The sequence below is a fragment of the Temnothorax nylanderi genome, unplaced genomic scaffold (assembly GCF_030848795.1).
Source record: "Temnothorax nylanderi isolate EJ_2023f unplaced genomic scaffold, tnyl_v1.0 TNYL_tig0270_pilon, whole genome shotgun sequence".
Classification (NCBI taxonomy): domain Eukaryota; kingdom Metazoa; phylum Arthropoda; class Insecta; order Hymenoptera; family Formicidae; genus Temnothorax; species Temnothorax nylanderi.
Window position 1 is genome coordinate 220,133 of NW_027249332.1, and position 20,782 is coordinate 240,914.

General features: G+C 37.7%; 5 protein-coding genes across 8 annotated transcripts; 3 read left to right on the plus strand and 2 right to left on the minus strand.

Moving 5' to 3' along the window:
• The first annotated feature begins 715 nt into the window (after positions 1 to 715).
• Cyp303a1 (Probable cytochrome P450 303a1) lies at positions 716 to 4,751 on the plus strand. 2 transcript variants are annotated; one of them, XM_071718855.1, is made up of 10 exons: positions 716 to 791; positions 2,140 to 2,249; positions 2,328 to 2,579; positions 2,666 to 3,134; positions 3,249 to 3,429; positions 3,539 to 3,647; positions 3,730 to 3,910; positions 4,014 to 4,131; positions 4,240 to 4,378; positions 4,477 to 4,751. In XM_071718855.1, the coding sequence occupies exons 2-10, from the start codon at positions 2,165 to 2,167 to the stop codon at positions 4,659 to 4,661; spliced, it is 1,719 nt and encodes a 572-aa protein (XP_071574956.1). In that variant the 5' UTR covers positions 716 to 791; positions 2,140 to 2,164; the 3' UTR covers positions 4,662 to 4,751. The 2 variants fall into 2 exon arrangements, with proteins under 2 accessions (XP_071574956.1, XP_071574957.1); XM_071718856.1 differs by lacking the exon at positions 716 to 791 and having other exon boundaries at positions 1,923 to 2,249.
• Positions 4,752 to 4,759: 8 nt separating this feature from the next.
• On the minus strand, positions 4,760 to 9,502 carry Mgat4a (alpha-1,3-mannosyl-glycoprotein 4-beta-N-acetylglucosaminyltransferase a). The gene is made up of 10 exons (XM_071718857.1): positions 8,925 to 9,502; positions 7,560 to 8,164; positions 7,395 to 7,441; positions 6,957 to 7,267; positions 6,750 to 6,880; positions 6,558 to 6,665; positions 6,268 to 6,461; positions 6,061 to 6,197; positions 5,871 to 5,986; positions 4,760 to 5,793 (listed from the first exon to the last, which is right to left on the minus strand). The coding sequence occupies exons 2-10, from the start codon at positions 8,091 to 8,093 to the stop codon at positions 5,764 to 5,766; spliced, it is 1,608 nt and encodes a 535-aa protein (XP_071574958.1). The 5' UTR covers positions 8,094 to 8,164; positions 8,925 to 9,502; the 3' UTR covers positions 4,760 to 5,763.
• A 512-nt stretch (positions 9,503 to 10,014) lies between these two features.
• On the plus strand, positions 10,015 to 13,192 carry Tsg101 (tumor susceptibility gene 101). Of its 2 annotated transcripts, XM_071718859.1 has the most exons (9): positions 10,017 to 10,153; positions 10,249 to 10,359; positions 10,454 to 10,538; positions 11,008 to 11,073; positions 11,168 to 11,331; positions 11,413 to 11,533; positions 11,617 to 11,846; positions 12,013 to 12,368; positions 12,520 to 13,192. In XM_071718859.1, exons 2-9 carry the CDS (start codon positions 10,306 to 10,308, stop codon positions 12,704 to 12,706), a joined length of 1,263 nt encoding a protein of 420 aa, XP_071574960.1. In that variant the 5' UTR covers positions 10,017 to 10,153; positions 10,249 to 10,305; the 3' UTR covers positions 12,707 to 13,192. The 2 variants fall into 2 exon arrangements, with proteins under 2 accessions (XP_071574959.1, XP_071574960.1); XM_071718858.1 differs by having other exon boundaries at positions 10,015 to 10,359.
• Positions 13,193 to 13,296: 104 nt separating this feature from the next.
• On the minus strand, positions 13,297 to 14,053 carry Kud (oligosaccharyltransferase subunit 5 kud). The gene is made up of 2 exons (XM_071718861.1): positions 13,895 to 14,053; positions 13,297 to 13,652 (listed from the first exon to the last, which is right to left on the minus strand). Exons 1-2 carry the CDS (start codon positions 13,895 to 13,897, stop codon positions 13,413 to 13,415), a joined length of 243 nt encoding a protein of 80 aa, XP_071574962.1. The 5' UTR covers positions 13,898 to 14,053; the 3' UTR covers positions 13,297 to 13,412.
• Positions 14,054 to 15,364: 1,311 nt separating this feature from the next.
• On the plus strand, positions 15,365 to 20,754 carry Fmt (phosphatase 6 regulatory subunit 1-like protein fmt). 2 transcript variants are annotated; one of them, XM_071718853.1, is made up of 18 exons: positions 15,365 to 15,984; positions 16,125 to 16,204; positions 16,301 to 16,452; positions 16,548 to 16,669; positions 16,876 to 17,046; positions 17,151 to 17,329; positions 17,412 to 17,525; positions 17,609 to 17,738; positions 17,850 to 18,002; positions 18,106 to 18,216; positions 18,294 to 18,358; positions 18,452 to 18,653; positions 18,877 to 18,963; positions 19,048 to 19,145; positions 19,306 to 19,387; positions 19,607 to 19,805; positions 19,890 to 20,304; positions 20,381 to 20,754. In XM_071718853.1, the coding sequence occupies exons 1-18, from the start codon at positions 15,925 to 15,927 to the stop codon at positions 20,532 to 20,534; spliced, it is 2,574 nt and encodes an 857-aa protein (XP_071574954.1). In that variant the 5' UTR covers positions 15,365 to 15,924; the 3' UTR covers positions 20,535 to 20,754. The 2 variants fall into 2 exon arrangements, with proteins under 2 accessions (XP_071574954.1, XP_071574955.1); XM_071718854.1 differs by having other exon boundaries at positions 19,348 to 19,387.
• The last annotated feature ends 28 nt before the right edge of the window (positions 20,755 to 20,782 follow it).

The window sequence follows — 20,782 nt, forward strand, 5'->3', positions numbered from 1 at the left end:
AAAAAATAACTTGTGCACGAAAAATTGCAGAAAATAAAAAATTTAAATGCGAATTTTCAGTACAAAAAAATTGTTTAATATATATAGTTAACTTTATCGTTTCCTTTCTCCTACAACTGATATATTCATAAAAACGGATACTTTACAAATTAAGAAATGCTAATTTTCTCAAAAATTAGTAATACATTTTCTAACAATTACTAATTGCTTAAGGAACAAATAATATACTTTTTAAAAACTACTAATTTTTCAAAAAATGAGAAATATTTTTTTCCGAATAATTAATTTTTTTAAAAATTGACAGTATTTTAATATAATTGCCAATTTTTAAACTATAAGCAATATAATTTTGATTATTTATTAATTTCTCAGACAGAGTATTATATTTATAATCAATTGATAATTATTTTAAATTTAGAGCTTAGTGTTTTATTAATTACCAATTTTTTGTAAATTAAAATTGAAAACATTCAAACTTTTTATTTTTGATTAATTGAAAATAACCGCCGATATCATTTCTAAAAACAGAATTTCTGCCGATCACTGCATATATATACAATACATATATATATATATATATATATATATAAGTATATATCGCTGAGATGTGGTGCAGAATCTCACCACAATGTTTGCCACTTTCCTGTTTCGGACGTCAATTAAAGGCCACCTAACGTATCGGTCTTGCGAAGCGCGTATGGGATGAAGAGGGGCATTTAAAAGCGGTCCGGACGCTGGTCCACGGCCAGTCCCGCTTATACAACGGACCAGAAAATTTCTCCAGGTGCAAGGTAAGGTAAATTTAAAGTTCGAGAAAGAGGAAGAGCCGATTCTCCTCTGCCAATTCTCCCGTGGTGTTAAAGTCTTTCTTTTGCGGTACCTTTAGCAAAATAACGATCACATAACGTAATTTTCTTTATTTGTCTGACGCAAAACTATTTATTGATTTGATAATTTTTATAATTTACAGAATTCACTACTGTCCGAGAAAATAATAGATATTGTAAGGACGATATATTATCGTCAAATTCGCTGTTACTTTTATATTATTGATTTAAAAATATTCAACAATATTTAGAAAATATTTTGCGTTTTTCTTTCTAAACTTATTTGATATAGTATTTTGATAATATCACAGGATAATGTGCGTTTTATATTTTAATTAATTTTTGAAGACGATTACAATTTTTGAAAAAAAGGATTGCAACTTTTGTATGTAATTTATAAATAAAATGTAAAATATGTAAGTTGGAATATACATGCAACCCAGCAAATACCAAGTAAACATGCAACTTGCATACAAGTTACAATTTCCTACTCAACAATGTAAATGCAATATGATACATATGTGTTATATTGCATTTACATTGTTGAGTAGGAAATTATGGTGTTTGTTGGGAAGTATCTGTAATAATTACACAAAGAATCGTGCGTTATTATTATAATAATAATACTCCGAATGCGTCGAGAGATGTAAACTTGAATTCCGAAGTGAATGGAATTGAAAAATAAAATTTCGAAAGCGGTCACGATGAGTAGTCTTGCGATAAAAGTGCGAAAATATACATCGATTACGCAACCAACTATGGGATAATAAGGGTGACGGCGCATTTGCGCAAGTAACGCAGCGATTCTTCCGTATGCAACTTTCTCTTATACGAGAGTACGACAAGTGTTTCACTTTCTTCTCCGAAACTCGTTTGACGTTCAATCCACGCATAAGTATGTATGCGTGCATATCCGGTCAGAATATAAATATATATGGATACAAACATTAATTGGACAAATTTAATTCCTCGTAAAAGCAAAAGCGGATTGGAAAAAAATTGGGAGAAACGTATTTCCTGAAACCCATATTTTTCACAAATATAAATTCGTTTCGTAATTACTGAATACATTTTTAGATGTTCCATTTCTTTTTCTTCGTTCCTTTTTATGTTATTTTTATCTTCATTTTGTAGAAACTAAGCTAAATAGCGCTAAATAGAAAACGCACGTGTTAGTTGTTAGTTTTATGTAAACTCTAAATATTATGTATATCAAATATAAAATTTAGAAAGAAAAATATAAAGTATGTACATAGTTTACGTAGTAGTTTTATCTTCTCTTAATATTTATTATATTATTAATATGTTACAGATCAGATACAGATTAGATTTATAAAATGCTCACCACAGCGATGTTATTGCTGGTGCTCATACTGTTGTTGCTATACTTGGGCTGTCAAAAACCGAAAGGATACCCACCAGGTAGAAATTGATTCCTCTTTTCCAGGTAGAAAAATTCCTTCTTTTTATTATATCGTTAATATTTTTTATTATCTTTAGGTCCAAGATGGTGGCCCATTCTGGGCTGCGCGTTGGAAATAGCGCGTATCCGTCAAGAGACCGGATATCTCTTCAAGACCTGTTCGGCGCTCTGCAAGAAATATGGTCCTGTGGTAGGCCTAAAGATCGGCCAAGACCGCATCGTTGTTCTGAACGATGTGGAGAGCATACGGGCGATGCTGACCAACGAGGATTGCGATGGCAGACCGACCGGACCGTTTTACAAGGCCAGAACTTGGGGCGTCAGACTGGGTAACTATACCTGCCCGGAAAACAAATAAAATAAAAAATATACTTGTTGAATTTTGAAAGCTAATTAGATAATAATTTGCGGCCAGGTCTCATTGTAGTGGATGATAGACTGTGGGTGGAGCAACGGCGATTTGTCTTGCGACACTTGCGAGAATTTGGCTTCGGTCGCACCAGTATGGTCACGATCATCGAGGATGAGGCGTTGAAGCTGGTGGAACATTTCAAGAAGCTGCTACAAAACGGCTATAATTATGAAATGGCTGATGCGCGAAAGATGACGACGATAAATAACAACAATAATATCGGCCAGATATACAAGCTGCAGAAAGATCCGAAGAACAAACTGAACAGGTTGAAGCAGTACGACGAGTTCAATGTAATCAAGGATAGGATCTCTGATCGTAAACCTCGTACAGTGGCGGATTTGTACATGAAAGCCGAAGACTACGCGGAAGTCAGAAAAGTCTCCCAGTCTGCGGGAATGATCATACCTATGCACGACGCTTTTGGTGTCACTGTATTGAACACCCTTTGGAGAATGATGGCTGGCAGAAGGTTTGCATTAATCACGCGGATTGTTCCTACTCTTCCGCAAAATGTCTAGAATCTAAAAAATATATAAAGATTTAATTCTTGATGTAATATCCTGATAATTCCTGATTTTTACAGGTACGATACTGGTGACAAGGAACTTACGCACTTACAGCAAATCCTCACGAAGCTTCTGAAAGAAATCGACATAATCGGCGCGCCTTTCAGTCATTTTCCATTGCTACGTTTTATCGCGCCGGAATTGTCCGGTTATAAAGCGTTTGTAGAAACGCATCAAGAACTGTGGGCATTTTTAAAAGTGAGTGGACATTGTATTGTCACATAAGTGTATTACTAGATCATTTTATGAACAAGCGTCTGGATGTCCTGGATAAATAATGATTGAGGATTAATAATTTCTATTTTAGGAGGAATTATACAATCATAAAAACACATTTTTATCGGATGCCCCACGAGACTTGATGGACGTTTATCTAACTGTACTAAATTCGAGACACTGCAGCGATACATTTTCAGGTATTTCAAAGCATACGACTTACAAATAACATTATTATTACTGAATAACGGTTTTACACAATAATTTCTGAAATAATTTCAGAATCCCAGTTATTGGCGATCTGTGTAGATCTTTTCATAGCAGGCTCCGAGACAACTTCAAAGGCACTTGGATTTGGATTTTTAAATCTAATACTGTACCCGCAAGTTCAAAAGAAGGCACACGAAGAAATAGATAGAGTTATTGGCCGTGACAGATTTCCCACGTTGGCCGACAAACCAAGGTAAACGTCGTTGATCACTTTCAAATCACTTTCAATTTCTATAATTGCGGAAGAATTAATAGCGAAGAATTTTTTCGAATATTAATTATATCCTCATTCTCAGAATGCCGTATGTTCAAGCCATCGTTCTGGAGTCCATAAGAGTATTCGTGGGCCGTACTTTGAATGTTCCGCACAGAGCGTTAAAAGACACTTCTATCGTGGGTCACAAGATACCAAAGGTAATTATAAAAGATTTAATATTTTATAAATCAATAAAATAAACGTATGATTGTATTTTGGGTGATATGTATGACATATGTAAAATATGTGTATATCGTCTTTTTCAGGACACGATGCTCGTTGTAAACTACAATAGAATACTCATGGATGAATCCTGGGACGACCCGGAGGATTTCCGACCGGAGAGATTCCTCGATAACGACGGCAATATCAGTACGCCAGAAAAATATTTTCCTTTTGGCATCGGTACGTTGCTTTCTTTGTATATATATTACTATAAAACTTGTAATCACACAGAAATTCATAAGTTCGATCGTGAGTGCGAAATGATTTACATCTTACAGGCAGACACCGTTGTATGGGAGAAATATTAGCTAGAAGCAATATTTTCATCATAATTGCCACGCTGTTACAGACGTTTAGCTTCTCGGTGGTACCTGGTGAGCCACGACCGACCACGCAAGACTTTGTGGACGGCGTCACGGCTGGTCCTAAACCATATAGGGCGTTGGTTTCTCTGAGAATATAAGCTAGACACTTGACTGAAGCATTATTACCATAATGAATAGTCTCTACTTATCTCGTTTTTACAAACTTAATGCCATGTCAAATAATATATTAACACAATAGGATTATTCTTCTTTTAATATTCCCAGTTAATAAATTTCATTGTATACAGACTGCAAGATAAAATATATAATGTATCGTCGACTTTGATATACAATGTTTGTCACAAAAATATATTTTTATTATTATTGATATATGTATAGGAGCATACAGACAGACAGTATATATACATATATAAAGAAAGCTACGCGAAATAAATAATTGTTCGTACATTAGAAGAATATAGTCTTCATATCACTGTTTGTTTGTCGAACAAACATGAGTCGATATCATCGCGTCGCATGTTTGACAATTATAGCAATACGAATTGAAGGGTTTTTCTCTTTTTTATCTCAATGTGAACCATAAAGTTGCATGCGAAAGGATTTACACGCGAGTGAATTAGTAGCGAACATCGAGAGCGAATACACGCAGACAACAGGTACAGTTCAGTTAATTTCCCAAACTAAAACACGATCTTACAGAAAGAAAAAAAAACCGCTATATAGTTCCAGGCTCAACAATATGCCATTACTTGTAAAGCCCGTATCAGACTACGGATTGGGATTGAGATTGGATTGAAATTTAATCAATCAGAACAGAGAAAACTGATCTCAAGTTTAGTAAATTTTGCTCTGATTGGTCAAATTTCAATCCAATCTCAATCCCAATCCGTAGTCTGATACGGGCATAAACCGAATATAATTCACAAAATAGCAGAGGTAAATCCATTACATTATCACCTAATTCTTGCGCTTCAACAAACGTCAAAAAATACTGAAAAAAACCTATATAAAATGCTCGACAGACCTAAAGGCTGGCTTCAATTATATAAACATATTCGTTAAAACATATTTATCTCTTTGTAATGGACGGCATTGAATTAACAACTGATCCACTCAACATAATAACATGACAGCAAAATAAAAAAAAATATATAAATTAATAAATATTTGTAAAATCAGTCGCTTATGCTAACCGTGCAGGTGGTACCGAAAGAGCACTCGAGAATCTCCGTTTTTTAGTCAGCTGGGCTGATCCTCTATTATGTGAATCTAATTAAGAAATTATATCTTTAGGGCAGAAGAGAGAATTAATATTACAATCTTAATCTGTTATCGGGAATTTTTACCTCGGACAGGATGGCCCAGTTTTCGCTTTCACTGTGTATAGTTAAACGAAGCACCGACACCTTGCCCAGTTTTCGATCCACGGTCCCTTCGGCGACACCAAGTACATCAAACTTACCTGAGACATACATTTTTTTTCTAACAATCTCTCGAATGATTAAATTATATGATATATGTACAATTTTTTATTACCTATAATAATATAACCATCCTCCGTCACATCGTTGCTGTTTCTATCCAACAACGGAGACATCTCGGACAATACTTCTACTGTCGTATTGTAAAATCTATCAGACGGGTGTTCAGGATTTCCACTCCTGAATAAGTACCTGCACACCAAAACAGTAATAATGATTTTCCAAAGTAAAAGGATCAGCAATCATACAAACAGCAACTTACTTCTTTATAAAAATAGGATGTGAAAATTTAAACTTTAGATGGTCTCCCGGTTGAGGTAGCAAACCCCAAAAGAACGACTCGCCTTTGTATGCTTTTTGTAGTGTGTACTGTTTGTAAGGCTTGATTTGAGTCTCCACAGTTGCCTCAGGATTCTCATGAGCGTAAAATAGCGTTATCTTGCCAAATTGTTTGTCCTGCAAATGTAATTTAAGACATCATTTTATATTCAGTCACATTGTTTGTATCTTTTTTTTTTAGTAAACTAGTAGATAGGATACACTTGACATTACCTTGAGTTTCTGCACTTTTCCCTTCAAGGAGGAATGCGTCCCTATGTGTTGAAAGAGAGAAGGTTTATAATGCACCCACAACTCTGCTTTAGCCATTTTGCAATGTTTCTGTCGGGATAAAAATAGATTCCTTTAAAAGATCAAATGTATTTTTTTTTAAGAGCCTATCTGGCTATCGTCATTTACACTTACACTGTCCTTATCAAGACTGCAGACTTTTGTCGATATCAAATGGTCCAATAGCCAATCAACGGGCTTGTCATTGTGGAACATTAAAAAGAATTGAATCAGCCAGGGAAGTTCCACGCATTTGAATAGTTTTCCTATAATATTAACAGAACTTAAAATATCCCTTCAATATATGTATATATTATCACTGTACAGTACACAATACCATACCAATAAAACCGAGCTGACAGAAATCGAGGACAAACCAATTCTCCTTTGTGCCAATTTTCTGTAATGCGAACGATTTCATAGTAGTTATAAAATTCTTCTTGGCCAAAATATCATCTTCTAATTGTACATAGAACGTGCCCTTAGTCTGGGCGTAAGACATAAGAAAAGCAAAATCTAGATTCTGCTTGGACCGCCAAACAACACGTTGATGATCATCACCAAGAGTGTCGCGCAATTTTGATAAATCTGGATAGTATGATGATGATGGTGATATTACGTCAATCACTCCAGCTTCACATTCATTTGGAAATCTAAAAAGAGGTTTGTTATTATAAAAAAGTCTATATTGATACAGGCATAAGAAAGAATGAGACAAAAATGTCAATTGATGCAAGTATAATAGTGAATAAGATAAAAATATGGATTTCATGAACCTACTGAACTTCAATTTGCTTCGCAACATATGTCACATAATCGATGTCTGTCTGCAAAAAAAATTTATATGTATATTTATATTTATATAACTTTGTGAATTCATCAATTCAATGTGCCTTGAAACGCAAATGGTATTGATGCTCTATTATAATTAGCGAATCCACTCACTTCAGCCACTAAAACGATAATCAGGGTGTCAGCGATTTCTGCAGTGTTCATACGATCCAGCAGATTTTTCAAAGTCGCCATAAGATAAGACTGAACCTCACGTTTCACCGTCGGTACTCCCAGCACCATGCTTACTCCCAATCTACCTTTGCTCTGCACAAACGCGGGACGCAGGCTATTCGGATCGTTAAGGAAATGCGGTAGAAAATTGTAGATCGAAGGCAGCTTGATGTTGGTGACATTGGAGGTGCCGTTGTTGATGAGCAGCTGCAGATCAGGCAGAATGTGATTGCTCTCAATCAGCTGTAGCAACTGATGCGACAGCAAGTTTATTTCTTCCTGACTGCCAATGTATTTGGCATGCAAATGCTCCAGTTTAGCCTGCAGCTCGGCGATGCTGTTCTGCAGTACGGCTTCATCGCGCATGTCCGACGGCGTCAGCAGATTCAAGATCGCGCACGGAACCAAGACTAGCAACAGCACGATTAGACATCGCTTTCGCACTGGAGTCAGCGTTGTAAAATGAGGCGTCATCTTTCCCTTTTCTACCTCTAGACTCTACATGATTGCATCCATTGGCTTCGGGAAGCCAAAATAAGTATCATCTAGAAGTAACAGTTAAAACGTCAGTTGTCATTTGTTAATAAAAATTCAATGCATATTTATTTCAAAGATGCAAAAGATTTTTATTATCTCTTGTAGTTATTTTTTGATTATTATCTATATGCAAGGGTTATTATAAAGTTAAAAAAAGTTTTAATACACACATAAGTCAGGTATTATGGTACTTCTCCATGTAGTCGCCACTCCAACTGAAACACTTGTCATGACGTGGTACCACGTTGTATCCCCTCATAGACAACTGCTACCTGGTCTTTTCTGTAACAATGTCATAAAGAGCTGATTAATGTGCAAGGTGTTCTCTCCATACACATTACACATTCCTACTCAGCTCTTCACGACATTGTGATAAAAAAAGGTCAGGCAGCAACTACCTATGAGGAGGGGATACAATAGCTGATGCCACATTATGATAAATGTCTCAATCAAGATAGCGACTACATGGAGAAGTAGCATAAGTATGTACCTCCTAACTTTTGTGCATTAAAACCTTCTTTACTCATCACTTTGTTTTTCTTTCCCAGTTCATCAGAGGTTGAAAAAAATAACCCTCGTATGTGTACACGTGTCAACTTAGTTTTTAGAGTCAATTAGTCAATCAATTGGTCACAAATGTGCTGTTCCAAACGTAATTTTAGCAATTTAACCAATTAATAAACTAGATGTTTCACAGCCAATTTAAAACGCTGTACGAACTGTTTGATAAAGTCGTCGCTCATAATGCAAGTATCAGCTTTAACGTACATAATTGCTGACATTTAGCCTTCCTCGAGGTCGCAGTTGACGAATGCGCGTCGTGACGACATTGCCTCGTCGTCGTCGTCGTTGCTGGAATCGCTCGTGATCGTTTTCCTCGTCTCGATCGAGGATCTTACGCGATGTACTACGTTACTTCGCACGTTCCCCGGATTCCTCCCTACGGAGAAGCAACGCCCGTCGCGCACCTGTCTCCAACATAACCTCCCCGCTCGGACATTTTACCACGTCTCTCGAACCTACCGTATATATAGAAATATACTGGGTGCTTCGAAGTATCAAAGGAACAGTATTGACAAAAGATAAAAGGGCATTAATTCCGATTGAGAGATCGTCCCGACAATTTTCTTTTTCTTTCAAAGGAAAACTGGAAAGACTCGAGGATCTGAAATGGGAAGGAAGGAAAATCAATTCTGATAGACTATGTATATCTTAATTGATTGATCTTTAATTCATTTACGTCGTTGATTCGGAAACGCTCTTGCGCATTTTTCTTTTTTAAGGGAAAGTACCCAAAGCACGATATTTGCGAATCTATTAGATCCTTGTTCATCCTAATAGCCGTATTATAGTCCTTCCTTGAGAAATAAGGATTCCTTGTTCCTTATTAGTTATTCTACATTTCATTAAAACCTTCCTTGATCGATCAAAAATTTAAAATTTATGAAGTGTAGAATGAGGAACAAGGAAGGACTATGAATACGGCTATAAGACAATGCGTATTTCGTTTTGAAAACAATAACTCGACGAAAGGCAGAATTTAATAACTCGTGTGCAACGTGCAACAGGATGATATATTTTCTGCGGATATTTATAATTTTATACCTCTTTTCTCGCGAACCAGTCACCAAGATGCAGCACGCGTGCCACAAACACACAGGGTAAACAAGGCGCAAGCACTAAGCAGTAGGAAGCGAATCGACCAATCACAATCGAGAACTCTCAAAAACGCAGGACTGCCATCTGAAAACTCTTGGCTGTGATTGATCGAACGCACGCGACTAGATATTTGTGCATCACCTTTGATTCGAGGAAGGATTGAAGTTAGATGGTCTTCGTAGTCGATGACAGTCGATGATCGAACGACGGTGATGCCAAATTATTCATGACGGTTCTGATGTTCTGATAGTTCACAAATGACGTTTCGTGGATGACAGATTAGTGAACTTTTCGCGACTGCCCTTGATGATCTCATCGCGCCACAAAAATTCCCTCAAGTTGGTCGATGATAACGCAAAACTTCATGCGCACCCGTTGATCATCGCGTACATACCGTCACATTACTGCGTCTGTAAAAATTAATTCTGATTAGGTACGACTGATAGGGAGATAGCGGGGGCCCGTCATTATCTCGACTTTGCCACGCTAAATGGTGAAAATGACACCACTGGATGAGGGGAGGATCAGACAGGGTCTGTCTAAGGTATAGGTCATTACTAATTTTATCGTTGTGCTAATGATCTTGTAATAGTCATCAAAATGATCTTGTAATAAAACAGGGATATTGTTTTTTGCAGTATCAAAATCCAGACATAACAAAGAAGCATGTAATAAGCGTCTTGAATCTGTACAAAGGCTTGGTATATAAAATCGAGCCTTTCGGTAAGTAAAATTACTCACGACAATAACGATCTTGAAGATGGTTGAAGGATACAGGAGAAAAATGATCAATGTCCATCCGGAGTAATTTTGAAAAAAAAAAAAAAACAATTTTAAGTTTCAAGATATTAGATATCTTAAGCTATTGAAAAAAGTACTGGCAGTGAATATCCGAATGCATAGTGTTTACTTAGTGTTTGCATTGTATGTTGGACTCTGATGATTTTTTTTCTACAAATATGTGGACTATGTTTTTCCTCAGCATGGTGTATATCTTTTAGCCTTATTTTCCATGAATTGTAACTGTTCTTGATCAAAATAGATAAGGATTATTAAAATTCTTTGAAAATGCCACAAGATAGCATGATCAGATCAATTTTGACAAAAAGTGGACTTTAATCGTTCTTCCTCTGTACTCTTCAATTGCTTCATGATATCTCAAAGTTTGTTAAACTTATTTGCTGTTCAACAGTTTTCAATGATGGCTCACGTAAAGAACTACTCAACTTACAAGGAACTATACCAGTCGTCTACAAAGGTAATCTTTTTTTTTTAGAGCAATCTCTAGTATAAATGTTAATTGCATGATAAAACTACTTAAAATTGTTTCTCACTTGTTGTTTGTTTTATAGGCTCTTGCTACAATATTCCAATCTGCATATGGCTGATGGATACGCATCCCAATAATGCACCTATGTGTTATGTCAAACCGACAGCAGATATGCATATCAAAGTCAGTATGTTTGTCGATCACAATGGTAAAATCTACTTGCCGTATCTTCATGACTGGGTGCCTGTGAGTAGACTCGCTAATAATCATTAAAGATGTGCCACTCTCCAATATTTATTCCATTTTCCCGTTTTTTTTGTCTTACAGCACAATTCAGATTTGCTTGCTCTAATTCAAGTTATGATTGTTACCTTTGGGGAACAGCCTCCGGTTTATGCCAAGACAAGATCAGAAACGCAACAGAGTTCAACGCCATACCCTGTTCAGTGTAAGCATATTTATATAGAGTAAGAACTTTTTTGAATTTTCTATTGATATCTCTTTAACACTTGATAAAAATTTGTCACGCAGCATTCATGCCTGTACCTGGTGGCGGAAATGTATCGAGTTCTGGTTTCCCTCCATATCCACCAAATTCTCAGTACTCCGGCGGCAGCAATGTATATCCACCATATCCGCCTACGGCGTCCGGGGGATTCCCGTATCCAAGCTCTTATGGTTCTTATGCAGGAACCACGCCCAGTTACCCGGCGCAAGGCTACAGTGGTCCATATCCACCATATCCGCCAGCCACGCAACCGGTACACAATTATTGTCAATTATTTCAGTATAAATGGCTTTTATAACTAATATTTATATTTTAGAATAATAATTGATATTTGTAAATATTATTATTAAGCTAATTAATAGTCAAGGATTTATTTGGGGATATGTCAGATTAAATAAGTATTTATGATCATTTGCAAGTCGCCGACGGTACAACCAAATTCCGGAGGATCTGGCACGATCACGGAGGAGCACATAAGGGCATCTTTGCTGTCCGCGGTAGAGGATAAGCTCCGACGCCGACTTAAGGAACAGTTCTCACAGTTACAGGCTGAGCTCGAGACGCTGCGACGAACGCAGCAAGAGCTAACGAGCGGCTCGTCGCACCTAGCGGATCTTTTCGACAAACTCAAGAAAGAGAAACAGGAGCTCGAGAAAAACGTGAATATCTTGCAAGATAAAGAGTCAGAGTTGGAAAAAGAGATCGGCAAACTGTCTGATAATCAGTCGATAGATGTCGATGAAGCTGTTACTACCATAGCGCCGTTATATAAACAGTAAGTGTATAAATGCAAACTTAACTACAAAATAATTTTATTTAGCATGGAATTGATATTTTTCAGCTACAGCTAAAAAATTATTACGAATTGAAGTTGTAGGAAGAATTGTAATAAATAGGCTTGATGGTAACGCAACTTGAATTTCCAGGATGCTAAATGCTTTTGCCGAAGAGGCGGCCACGGAGGACGCTATTTACTATCTCGCCGAGGGACTGCGATCCGGCACTTTAGATCTTGACGCGTTCCTGAAACAAGTTCGACAACTATCGCGCAGACAATTTATGTTGAGAGCGCTAATGCAGAGATGTCGACAGAAAGCCGGTCTGGCCGGTTAAAAAGTATCCTCCGTGCGTTGTTTTGTCCTAAAGCTGCAATATTCCATTTTGTTGTAAAATATCTCATTGTGCTAGGCAGCGAAAATGGAACATACATAATTTATATCGGCGTCGAAAAACACAGAAGATTATTTTATCGACAATAAACGCCATCTTCTTCTCCTTATGGTGTAACGAGAGGAAAACTGTGTTTTACATGAAAAAGGAAAAAAAACATTTAACAGAATGTATATGTTCAATGCAGATACAGTAATTATAGCACGCGTTCAAATATGAAAATAGATATAATTCTTTTCACACAGGATTATATATTATCACTATGATATTCGCATGATTAGATTAATCACGCTGTAGTCTGTGTTCACAGAAAACGAGTGCGACCCTTTATTTTCTCGAGGTGCCACAGAACTCGTGTACCTGTATTACAAACTTTATGCCTTCATTGTGATAAAGATTGAATAAACTTATGCACAATATAAAATAATATATTCGAAGTTGTGTGTTTTAGTTGAATAATGATAAAATGTTACAAAAGTGGAAACCTTTCCAAGCTTACTTAGTTATACAATTATCATCTATATAAGAATAAGTTCAACTGGAACAAATTAATATATTTGATGTACATTTCATATTATATAGATATATTTTTTTTTTAACAATTACGAATATTTTCTCGGTAGAAATTTCAACCCCTTATTGACGTGATCTATACATAAATTCCAACCCAGAGCAGCAAGAAGAGTACTCCGAAGCTAGAGAACAACGCAGCGACCAGAGAAATTAACGCCTCCTTGAATATGTCTCGCGTGAATTTAGTGCTGGTAACCTCGTACACGAAGAACCAAGCCGTGAAAAATACTCCAATTCCTAGCAGCACCACAGCCAGCAACGGAAAGACAGCTGGGTTCACCGGCGAGACGTATCTCGTCATCGACTCGATTTCCACCTGGAGCAGTTATTAAACAGAATTTAAAAAACAGAAACAAAAGAAATGATTGGTAGACAAATATTTAATTTATATTTTTTCTAAATTTACATTCTTTCTGTTTCTTTATTTTTTTTTCGTATTCGTCTCTTGCAGGCGAATACGATTAAGGTTAGACGCAGCTTTAATTAACCTGTACTAACGCTGCGAGAATTAACGAAAGAGTTGTCGATTTTATACATAAAAGGTAACAATTCACTTGCCATTTTTCGAGATTGATGCGTTTCCACGTAGCTCGAAGGAAGAAACTCTAATCAAACGGAGCCAACAAAGCCGATCTCGGACGAGTAGTCGAAATCAAGCATCGGCTGACATCGTCGTGGCATCAGCTGGCATTGGCGGCCATCGGTCAATTTAAGCATGGCGCACGTAATTACCGAGGTAGCCAGCAGAGTGAAAATCATGAAGTAGTATACTACTTATATACTACTTCATGGTGAAAATATTTTTGTCTTCTACCGTTACATCATCTCGCACCAATCGTATTCGATCGCATTTCCGTTGAGCTGAACTTCTTGTACGCGGTTAATTTTTGCTCTTTTTCTCTACAACGTGAAAAAAGGGAGAAAGATGAACCGTGCAAAAGTTCAGCTAAAAAAAACATATTTTGTCTAAATTTTTCTGAAAAACGTTTTAATTCGTATAAAAGAATCTGAAAAATTCTGAGCATTCTGAGAAAATCTGAAAATTTTTATAAAAATTCTGATTAATAATAATATGAAAAATTCTGAGATATTTTTCCACCGGGGTTCATGCACATATTCATTTGTTAAAACTCGTTTATTTCACGCGACGAAAATAGGCTTTTCCCCGCCCCGCCGTCTGCCCCACCACCTGTCCCACAACGTGACAGCAACCTCTTTCAATAATAATATTTACATTTTTTAAATAAGGAATTGTATTTGGGCTTAAAACACCTATTGTAGACTGGGACTTAACAGTAAACAAATCAACCAATCACAGTCAAGAACTTAAGACAAAACGTAAGCAGTAGCGAATCCATACCGTTGATTTCCTTACTGCTTACGTCTTAAGCTGTCTTCAGGCCGGTATTCATAGTCGATTCTTATATTTAAGACCATCTTAAGTACAATCTTAAGATGTCATTAACCAATCACAGAGCCGTATTAGCATCTTAAGATATTACTTAGGACGGTCTTGAAATAAGAGGTTTGTTCGCGTCGCATACTCCAATAAACACCAAGAGCACTTGGATCACGGATAAAAGGTGGCGATTGGAGCAGATGAGTTTTTGGAGTGCGTTGGAGTGATTAAGAGCATGGTGGGGCATGCGACGCGAACAAACCTAAGATCTGATTATGGGAGCTTTCCAGCAAGCGGCACAATTCGACACAAGCATCGTTCTATCTTTCTTTTTTAGCAATGAGTAACAAGGATAAAACGATACTTGTGTCGATTTGTGTTGCTTGCTGGAAAGCTCCCTATGAATACCGGTCTATGTGTGCCCCGCTTTAGGGCTTAAAACACCTTTCTAGCAAGCGACACAAGTCGACACTTCGACACATGCATCGTTCTATCTTTTTCTTTTTGGTAATGAGCAGCAAAGATAAAACGATACTTGTGTCGACTTGTGTCGCTTGCTGGAAAGCTCCCCTATTGTAGACCCGGACTAATCGGAGTTTGGTCGTATTCCGTATTCCGCCGTCCGCGCTCGAGCGCCTGTAATAGTATATGTTCTGTAGCGCCTGTTCGCGCTCGAGAGCGTCTGGTGCGACCACGTCCGATCACTTTGATCGCGCTCCATTCCCTTGTCGTTCTGGGGGGTCATTGTCGTGTATCGCCTCGCGGTCAGCAGTCCGAGTTCAAGTCGCATACGTCACAACTATCGGGAACCGGAGTACCGGAGCCAGGGTGGCAGCAGGAGCCGCTGGTTAGGAGTTAGGAGTGGCGTAATCGCGAACCTCCGAGTGGTCGCGAGGAGGTGGTGCGTGGCGTGACGACAGCGGTTTTTCGACACTTGATCGCGCGCGGCGCGGCGCGACGGAGGAGAATCGACGAGGAAACGACACCACGCGTGTGCATGCGATGTTAGCCGCTCGTCGGCCGAACGAATTCGCGCGACGTGTTGCACAGTGTTCCTTGACCCGCGCGTGCGTCCCCACGCCACGCCGATGTGAGTCGGACGATCGTCCCGGGCTACGATAAATCGCTACGCGACATTTAGATATTTAAGCACGCACGCACATACGCACCCCCACATACGGGCCGCATCATGTTCTGGACAAATAATTACGTGTCATCGCCGCATATCGAGGCATTGCTCAACAAGGAGGTAAGTGCACTCTCCTCGTCGCACACGAGCGTCTCTCCCCCCCCCCCACAGATGAGCGTTTCCCTTTCCTCTTTCCCTCTGGGGGGGGAGTCTCGTTGTTAGACGGTATCAGACGGTATCTAATCGGTTGCTCGATGCAGGATGTCACGCTGCACGAGTTAATGGATGAGGAGGACATCCTGCAGGAGTGCAAGAGCCAAAACAAAAAGCTGGTTGAATAGTAAGTGGGATTATTGCTGCTTCCTTAAATGCGATTTTGTATTCATTGCACATAGTGTCTTTGTTGCAAAAAATTACTGCAATGCATAATTTATAGTCTTACAAGGCCTGCTGTTATGGAAGAATTAGTTACGTTAACTACTAAAGAACCATCCATGGATATTGAAGAACGTTGGCGCTATAAGTATCCAAATGTCGCGTGCGAGTTGCTCACATGTGATGTGCCTACATTGAATGAGAAACTGGCAGGTACTTGGAGCTTTGTTATGTACTTAATTGGAGAGAGTATCTGTTTGTAAAATTATATGGATTTTGTAAACACATTTCTTGAAACTTTTTTTCAGGTGATGAGGCACTTTTGGCCAAATTATATTCTTTCATAGATACAGATCAGCCATTAAATCCACTACTTGCATCATTTTTCAGTAAAACTATCGGAGTGCTAGTCGCTCGTAAAAGTGACCAGGTAATTACATAAATACCTCTAGTTTTTATGTAGATGGTTATATGAGATACATTTGAGATAAGTCAGTTGTACTTACTTTTGTAATAACTTTACTTTGAGACATTTAATTCTATTGACAAGTAATATTAGTTAAATAATAAACTTTTTTTTGTCTCTCCTATATTATCCACATGCCTATCCATCCTATATATTTCCATCCATTCCAGAATTGGTATTCCTATCAGTTCACATGCTTACAGGTTTTAGAATTTCTTAAGAGTCGCCAGAGATGCGTAGATCTATTGTTGCAACATTTAGAGACTTCGGCTATCATGGACTTAGTACTCAAACTTGTTACTCAGGTTGAGGGCAGTGATATGCGTCAAAACATATTAAATGTAAGATGTTTTCCATATTTCTTTTTGTTATTGTTCATCTAGTTACTATTATATAATTGAGTTCTTTTCAATACATATATGTGTATATGGTGTCTCTTTGATAGTGGCTAGATAGTCAACATTTAGTGCAAAGACTGGTAAAATTGTTAGCACCTACTTCAGAAGTAGCCAAACACGCTAACGCGGCACAATTACTTTGCGACATGGTGATGGTAGCTAGAGAAACTCAACGTACATCCACAGAACGTGCTGATCCAGATCCTATTTTAAATACTTTAGAATCGTGAGTATATTTAAACTTACGATGAGTTATTCGTTTTACACGAATATTCACACGAATAATATAATATAATTTTGTCACGCAGAGGAGAAACTGTGAGCCTATTGTTAGAAACTATCCTAACAGCAGAAAAAGTAGAAAGTAGTATTGTCGGTGGAATACAAGTGCTTTTGGTACTTTTAGGTCAAAGACCCAGCAAGTATGACGATGAGAATATTTTACACTGTCAAAATTACATTTTATAGATAAAGTACAGTACGTAATAGCCTGAATGCTTTGCAGTTCCTCAAATGAAGGAGATGTGCATGGTAATGGCGAAGACACCACGGATAATGAACAATGTATTAAAATTTCAAACGCTACTTTACCATATTTGGAACATCTTCACAAACTTCTTCTAGATCCACCATATGTAAGAACTGCTTCAAAAAGTTTTCTAAAATAGAAGTTATACTTAACATAATATTTTATATTTATACTTTCTGTATTATTTGAAAAAACCACAAAATTTTTTATTGTTTAGAAACCTGCCGTTAAAACAACCGTTGGACTATTAGAATGTCCATTGGGAAACACTCGTTTGCACGTAGCGAAGTTGTTAAGCGCGTTATTGGCGACAGAGAATTTAAAGATCCACGAAAGTTTAGAAAATTTGGGAACATTCCAAACATTGTTGGTAAGATCGCATTATATGAGCATGCGTCTTTTGAATATCATTAAGTGCTTTCTATTTATTTTGTCACTTTTATTTACTTATTCTTCATCTAAATATGTTACAGGATCTGTTTTTCAAATATACATGGAATAATTTCTTACATACACAAGTACAACAGTGCCTGGCCTTAGCTATTAATTGCGGACAACGGGATAATGATATTATTTATAATAATGTGAGTTATACCTCTTGTAGTGTGGCAATAAACCATAATACAGGAACATTAAATAATTCGAGCGCATTAATTTCCAGATATTTATCAAGTGCAAATTAATAGAGAGAATCTTAGAAGCATGGGATAAAAACGAGAGTAAACAGTAAGATTGCCGAAAGTATTAAATTTCGCGGAATATTTCGCATATGTTTTGCAAGAGGAAATTCAGAACTATAACATCGGGATTTTATTGCAGAAACAAGGAAAATGGTGTTCGCCAAGGCTACATGGGACATTTAATAAATATCGCGAACAATATCGTCACTCAATGTGAAAAAAATAATATACTGGCCAGCTTCTTAAAGAACAATTTATCACCCGAGTGTCTTACTAAATGGGAAAATCTTTTGAGTGTACAGTTGGTGGAGATTAATAAAATTCATCGAACTGTAATGATGGTACGTGGTAATGGTATATATTGCTTACTATTTTTTGTTTTTTTTTTCCTGCAAATGGATCGCGCATGTGGATTTAGATATAACGGGTACTTTTAACGTTCTTTCATGCAACCGTAATAATTTACGATGAAAAACAATTCAATTTTTTCTTGCGTTGTGCAATGTTTAATTTAATGTATCTGCAGCGAGAAAGCAGCAATCTTCATTAGAATGGAATTTTTAGGGTGATCAGACTCCAGTGTACCTGATGAGCTCCGAGGAAAATCCAAACGAGTACAACTCTTATTCGCAAGAGACATACATTCAACAGGTTAACAGTTACATTCGTATATTATTGATACATAAATTAAGATTGTCTAGTTCTTTATTTATCGTGCAATATTCTTCGTATTAGATGTACTCCAATTATCAGGGTCAACAAATAACACCTTCGTTCATCGAGAACTTTGGATTTCATGACGATGAGTTTAACGACGGTGATGATGCGCTTCAGTAAGTATACGCGCGAGATTTCATTAGAAAAAAGAATAGCACTACTAGGGGCGCAATCGTAGAGTTTACAAAAGCCAAGAAAGCACACGCGTGAAAAGAGCGCGACGTTAATATTGTCAGTCATTTCTCCCCCACTGTTTTAAGAAGTATGATATTATAGTAATCCAGTTGACCAATTAACAACGTTGGCCTTTACTCTCAGTGAAGAAGATCTCGACAAGCGAGAAGATATGTTCAATAAGGTAGATATCTGTTTAATTGGCCGCGTTCAGCAGACACAACTGTTGAGTTCGTCTTATCAACACTCTGCGTTGATTGGTTGGTTCTAAAAGTAAGAGCCAATCACGTTCGACTGCTACTGAGCGGCTTGGTCTGCTGAACGCGCCCATTGTTACCGAATAACATACGTGTTATATTTGAAACTGAGATTTAAAAAATTGTTTGGTGATGCTATGTTAAAGCTGTGCCAACAAAAACAAAAAGCTGGGCTTGAGGATTGCGGTAGTGGCCTAGAATGGGGAGACGAGGGCGAACTGACGTTCCAGACTGTGGTGGATAAACGGGATTGGCACTCAAAGCAGCAGCATCAGGATTCTAGTTCGTCGGACGAGGATGACGAGGAACCACGTGACATGCATATGGAGGTCGACACGACTGATCGTATGTTCTACCAAGGATTCTTTTATTATCTGATATTCAAAAAAGCTCGAGATTATTTTATCGAAATGAGTTACGAAATTTCAGCTTGGGACACTACCGAACCACTGAACACTGGCACTATACTCCCGCCGGTTAATCCATGGGATGTAGTGCCGTCAGAGCCAGTAGAATCCACTGGATGGGCCAATTTTGAAAATTTTGAGAATACTTTGAGTATAGAGAACACAGTAAGCGAAGATAAAAAGCCGTGCGATGAGCTTAAAGATAAAACATCAGAAGCAACAGCCGCAAACTTAACGGAAAAGAATATGGCTTCTAGCGAAAATATTGGAGATGGCAACGAAAAGAATAAAGATTATGTAGATAGCCAAATAGTCGAGACGGAATTACCAGTTGCGGAAACTAATCTCGATGACGGCAAAAGTGACAGCAAAAATGACGAGCACAAAATGATCTCTGCGAATGAGACCGTCAATCTTAGCGAGTTACCGGTTAACAGGTGTTTATATAGCGTCTAGTCTATCGAATCTGGAACATATGACAAATTTATGTAAAATTTGTGTTGTTCTTTCTAGAGATCTTAAGAGCACGGCGGAGAACGAAACCGTAAAGGATGCGAACATGGAGAACGAAAAACCGTTAATTGAACATCAAGTCCCAGTCGCTTCGTCGGAAAGTACATCCGCTGGCACCGTTAATGCCCTACCGGTGCCTAAAGATGCTAAATGAAATGAAATTTCCCCTTGCCTACGTTAAATGATCTATGGCAATAGGAAGAGAGAATCATATCAGTATCGAGTCGTACGCGAACGATCGGAAGCATATTGCGCCTTCTCTATTTTTCATTAGACACCACGTTAATTATGCTTTAAGAAAACGTTGACGCTGGACACATTGTGGTCCCGCTGCAGGGTATCTCTTTGAATAAATCCGGAATGCCGAAAAATGATCGACGCTCAACTACACTTAGCAAATAA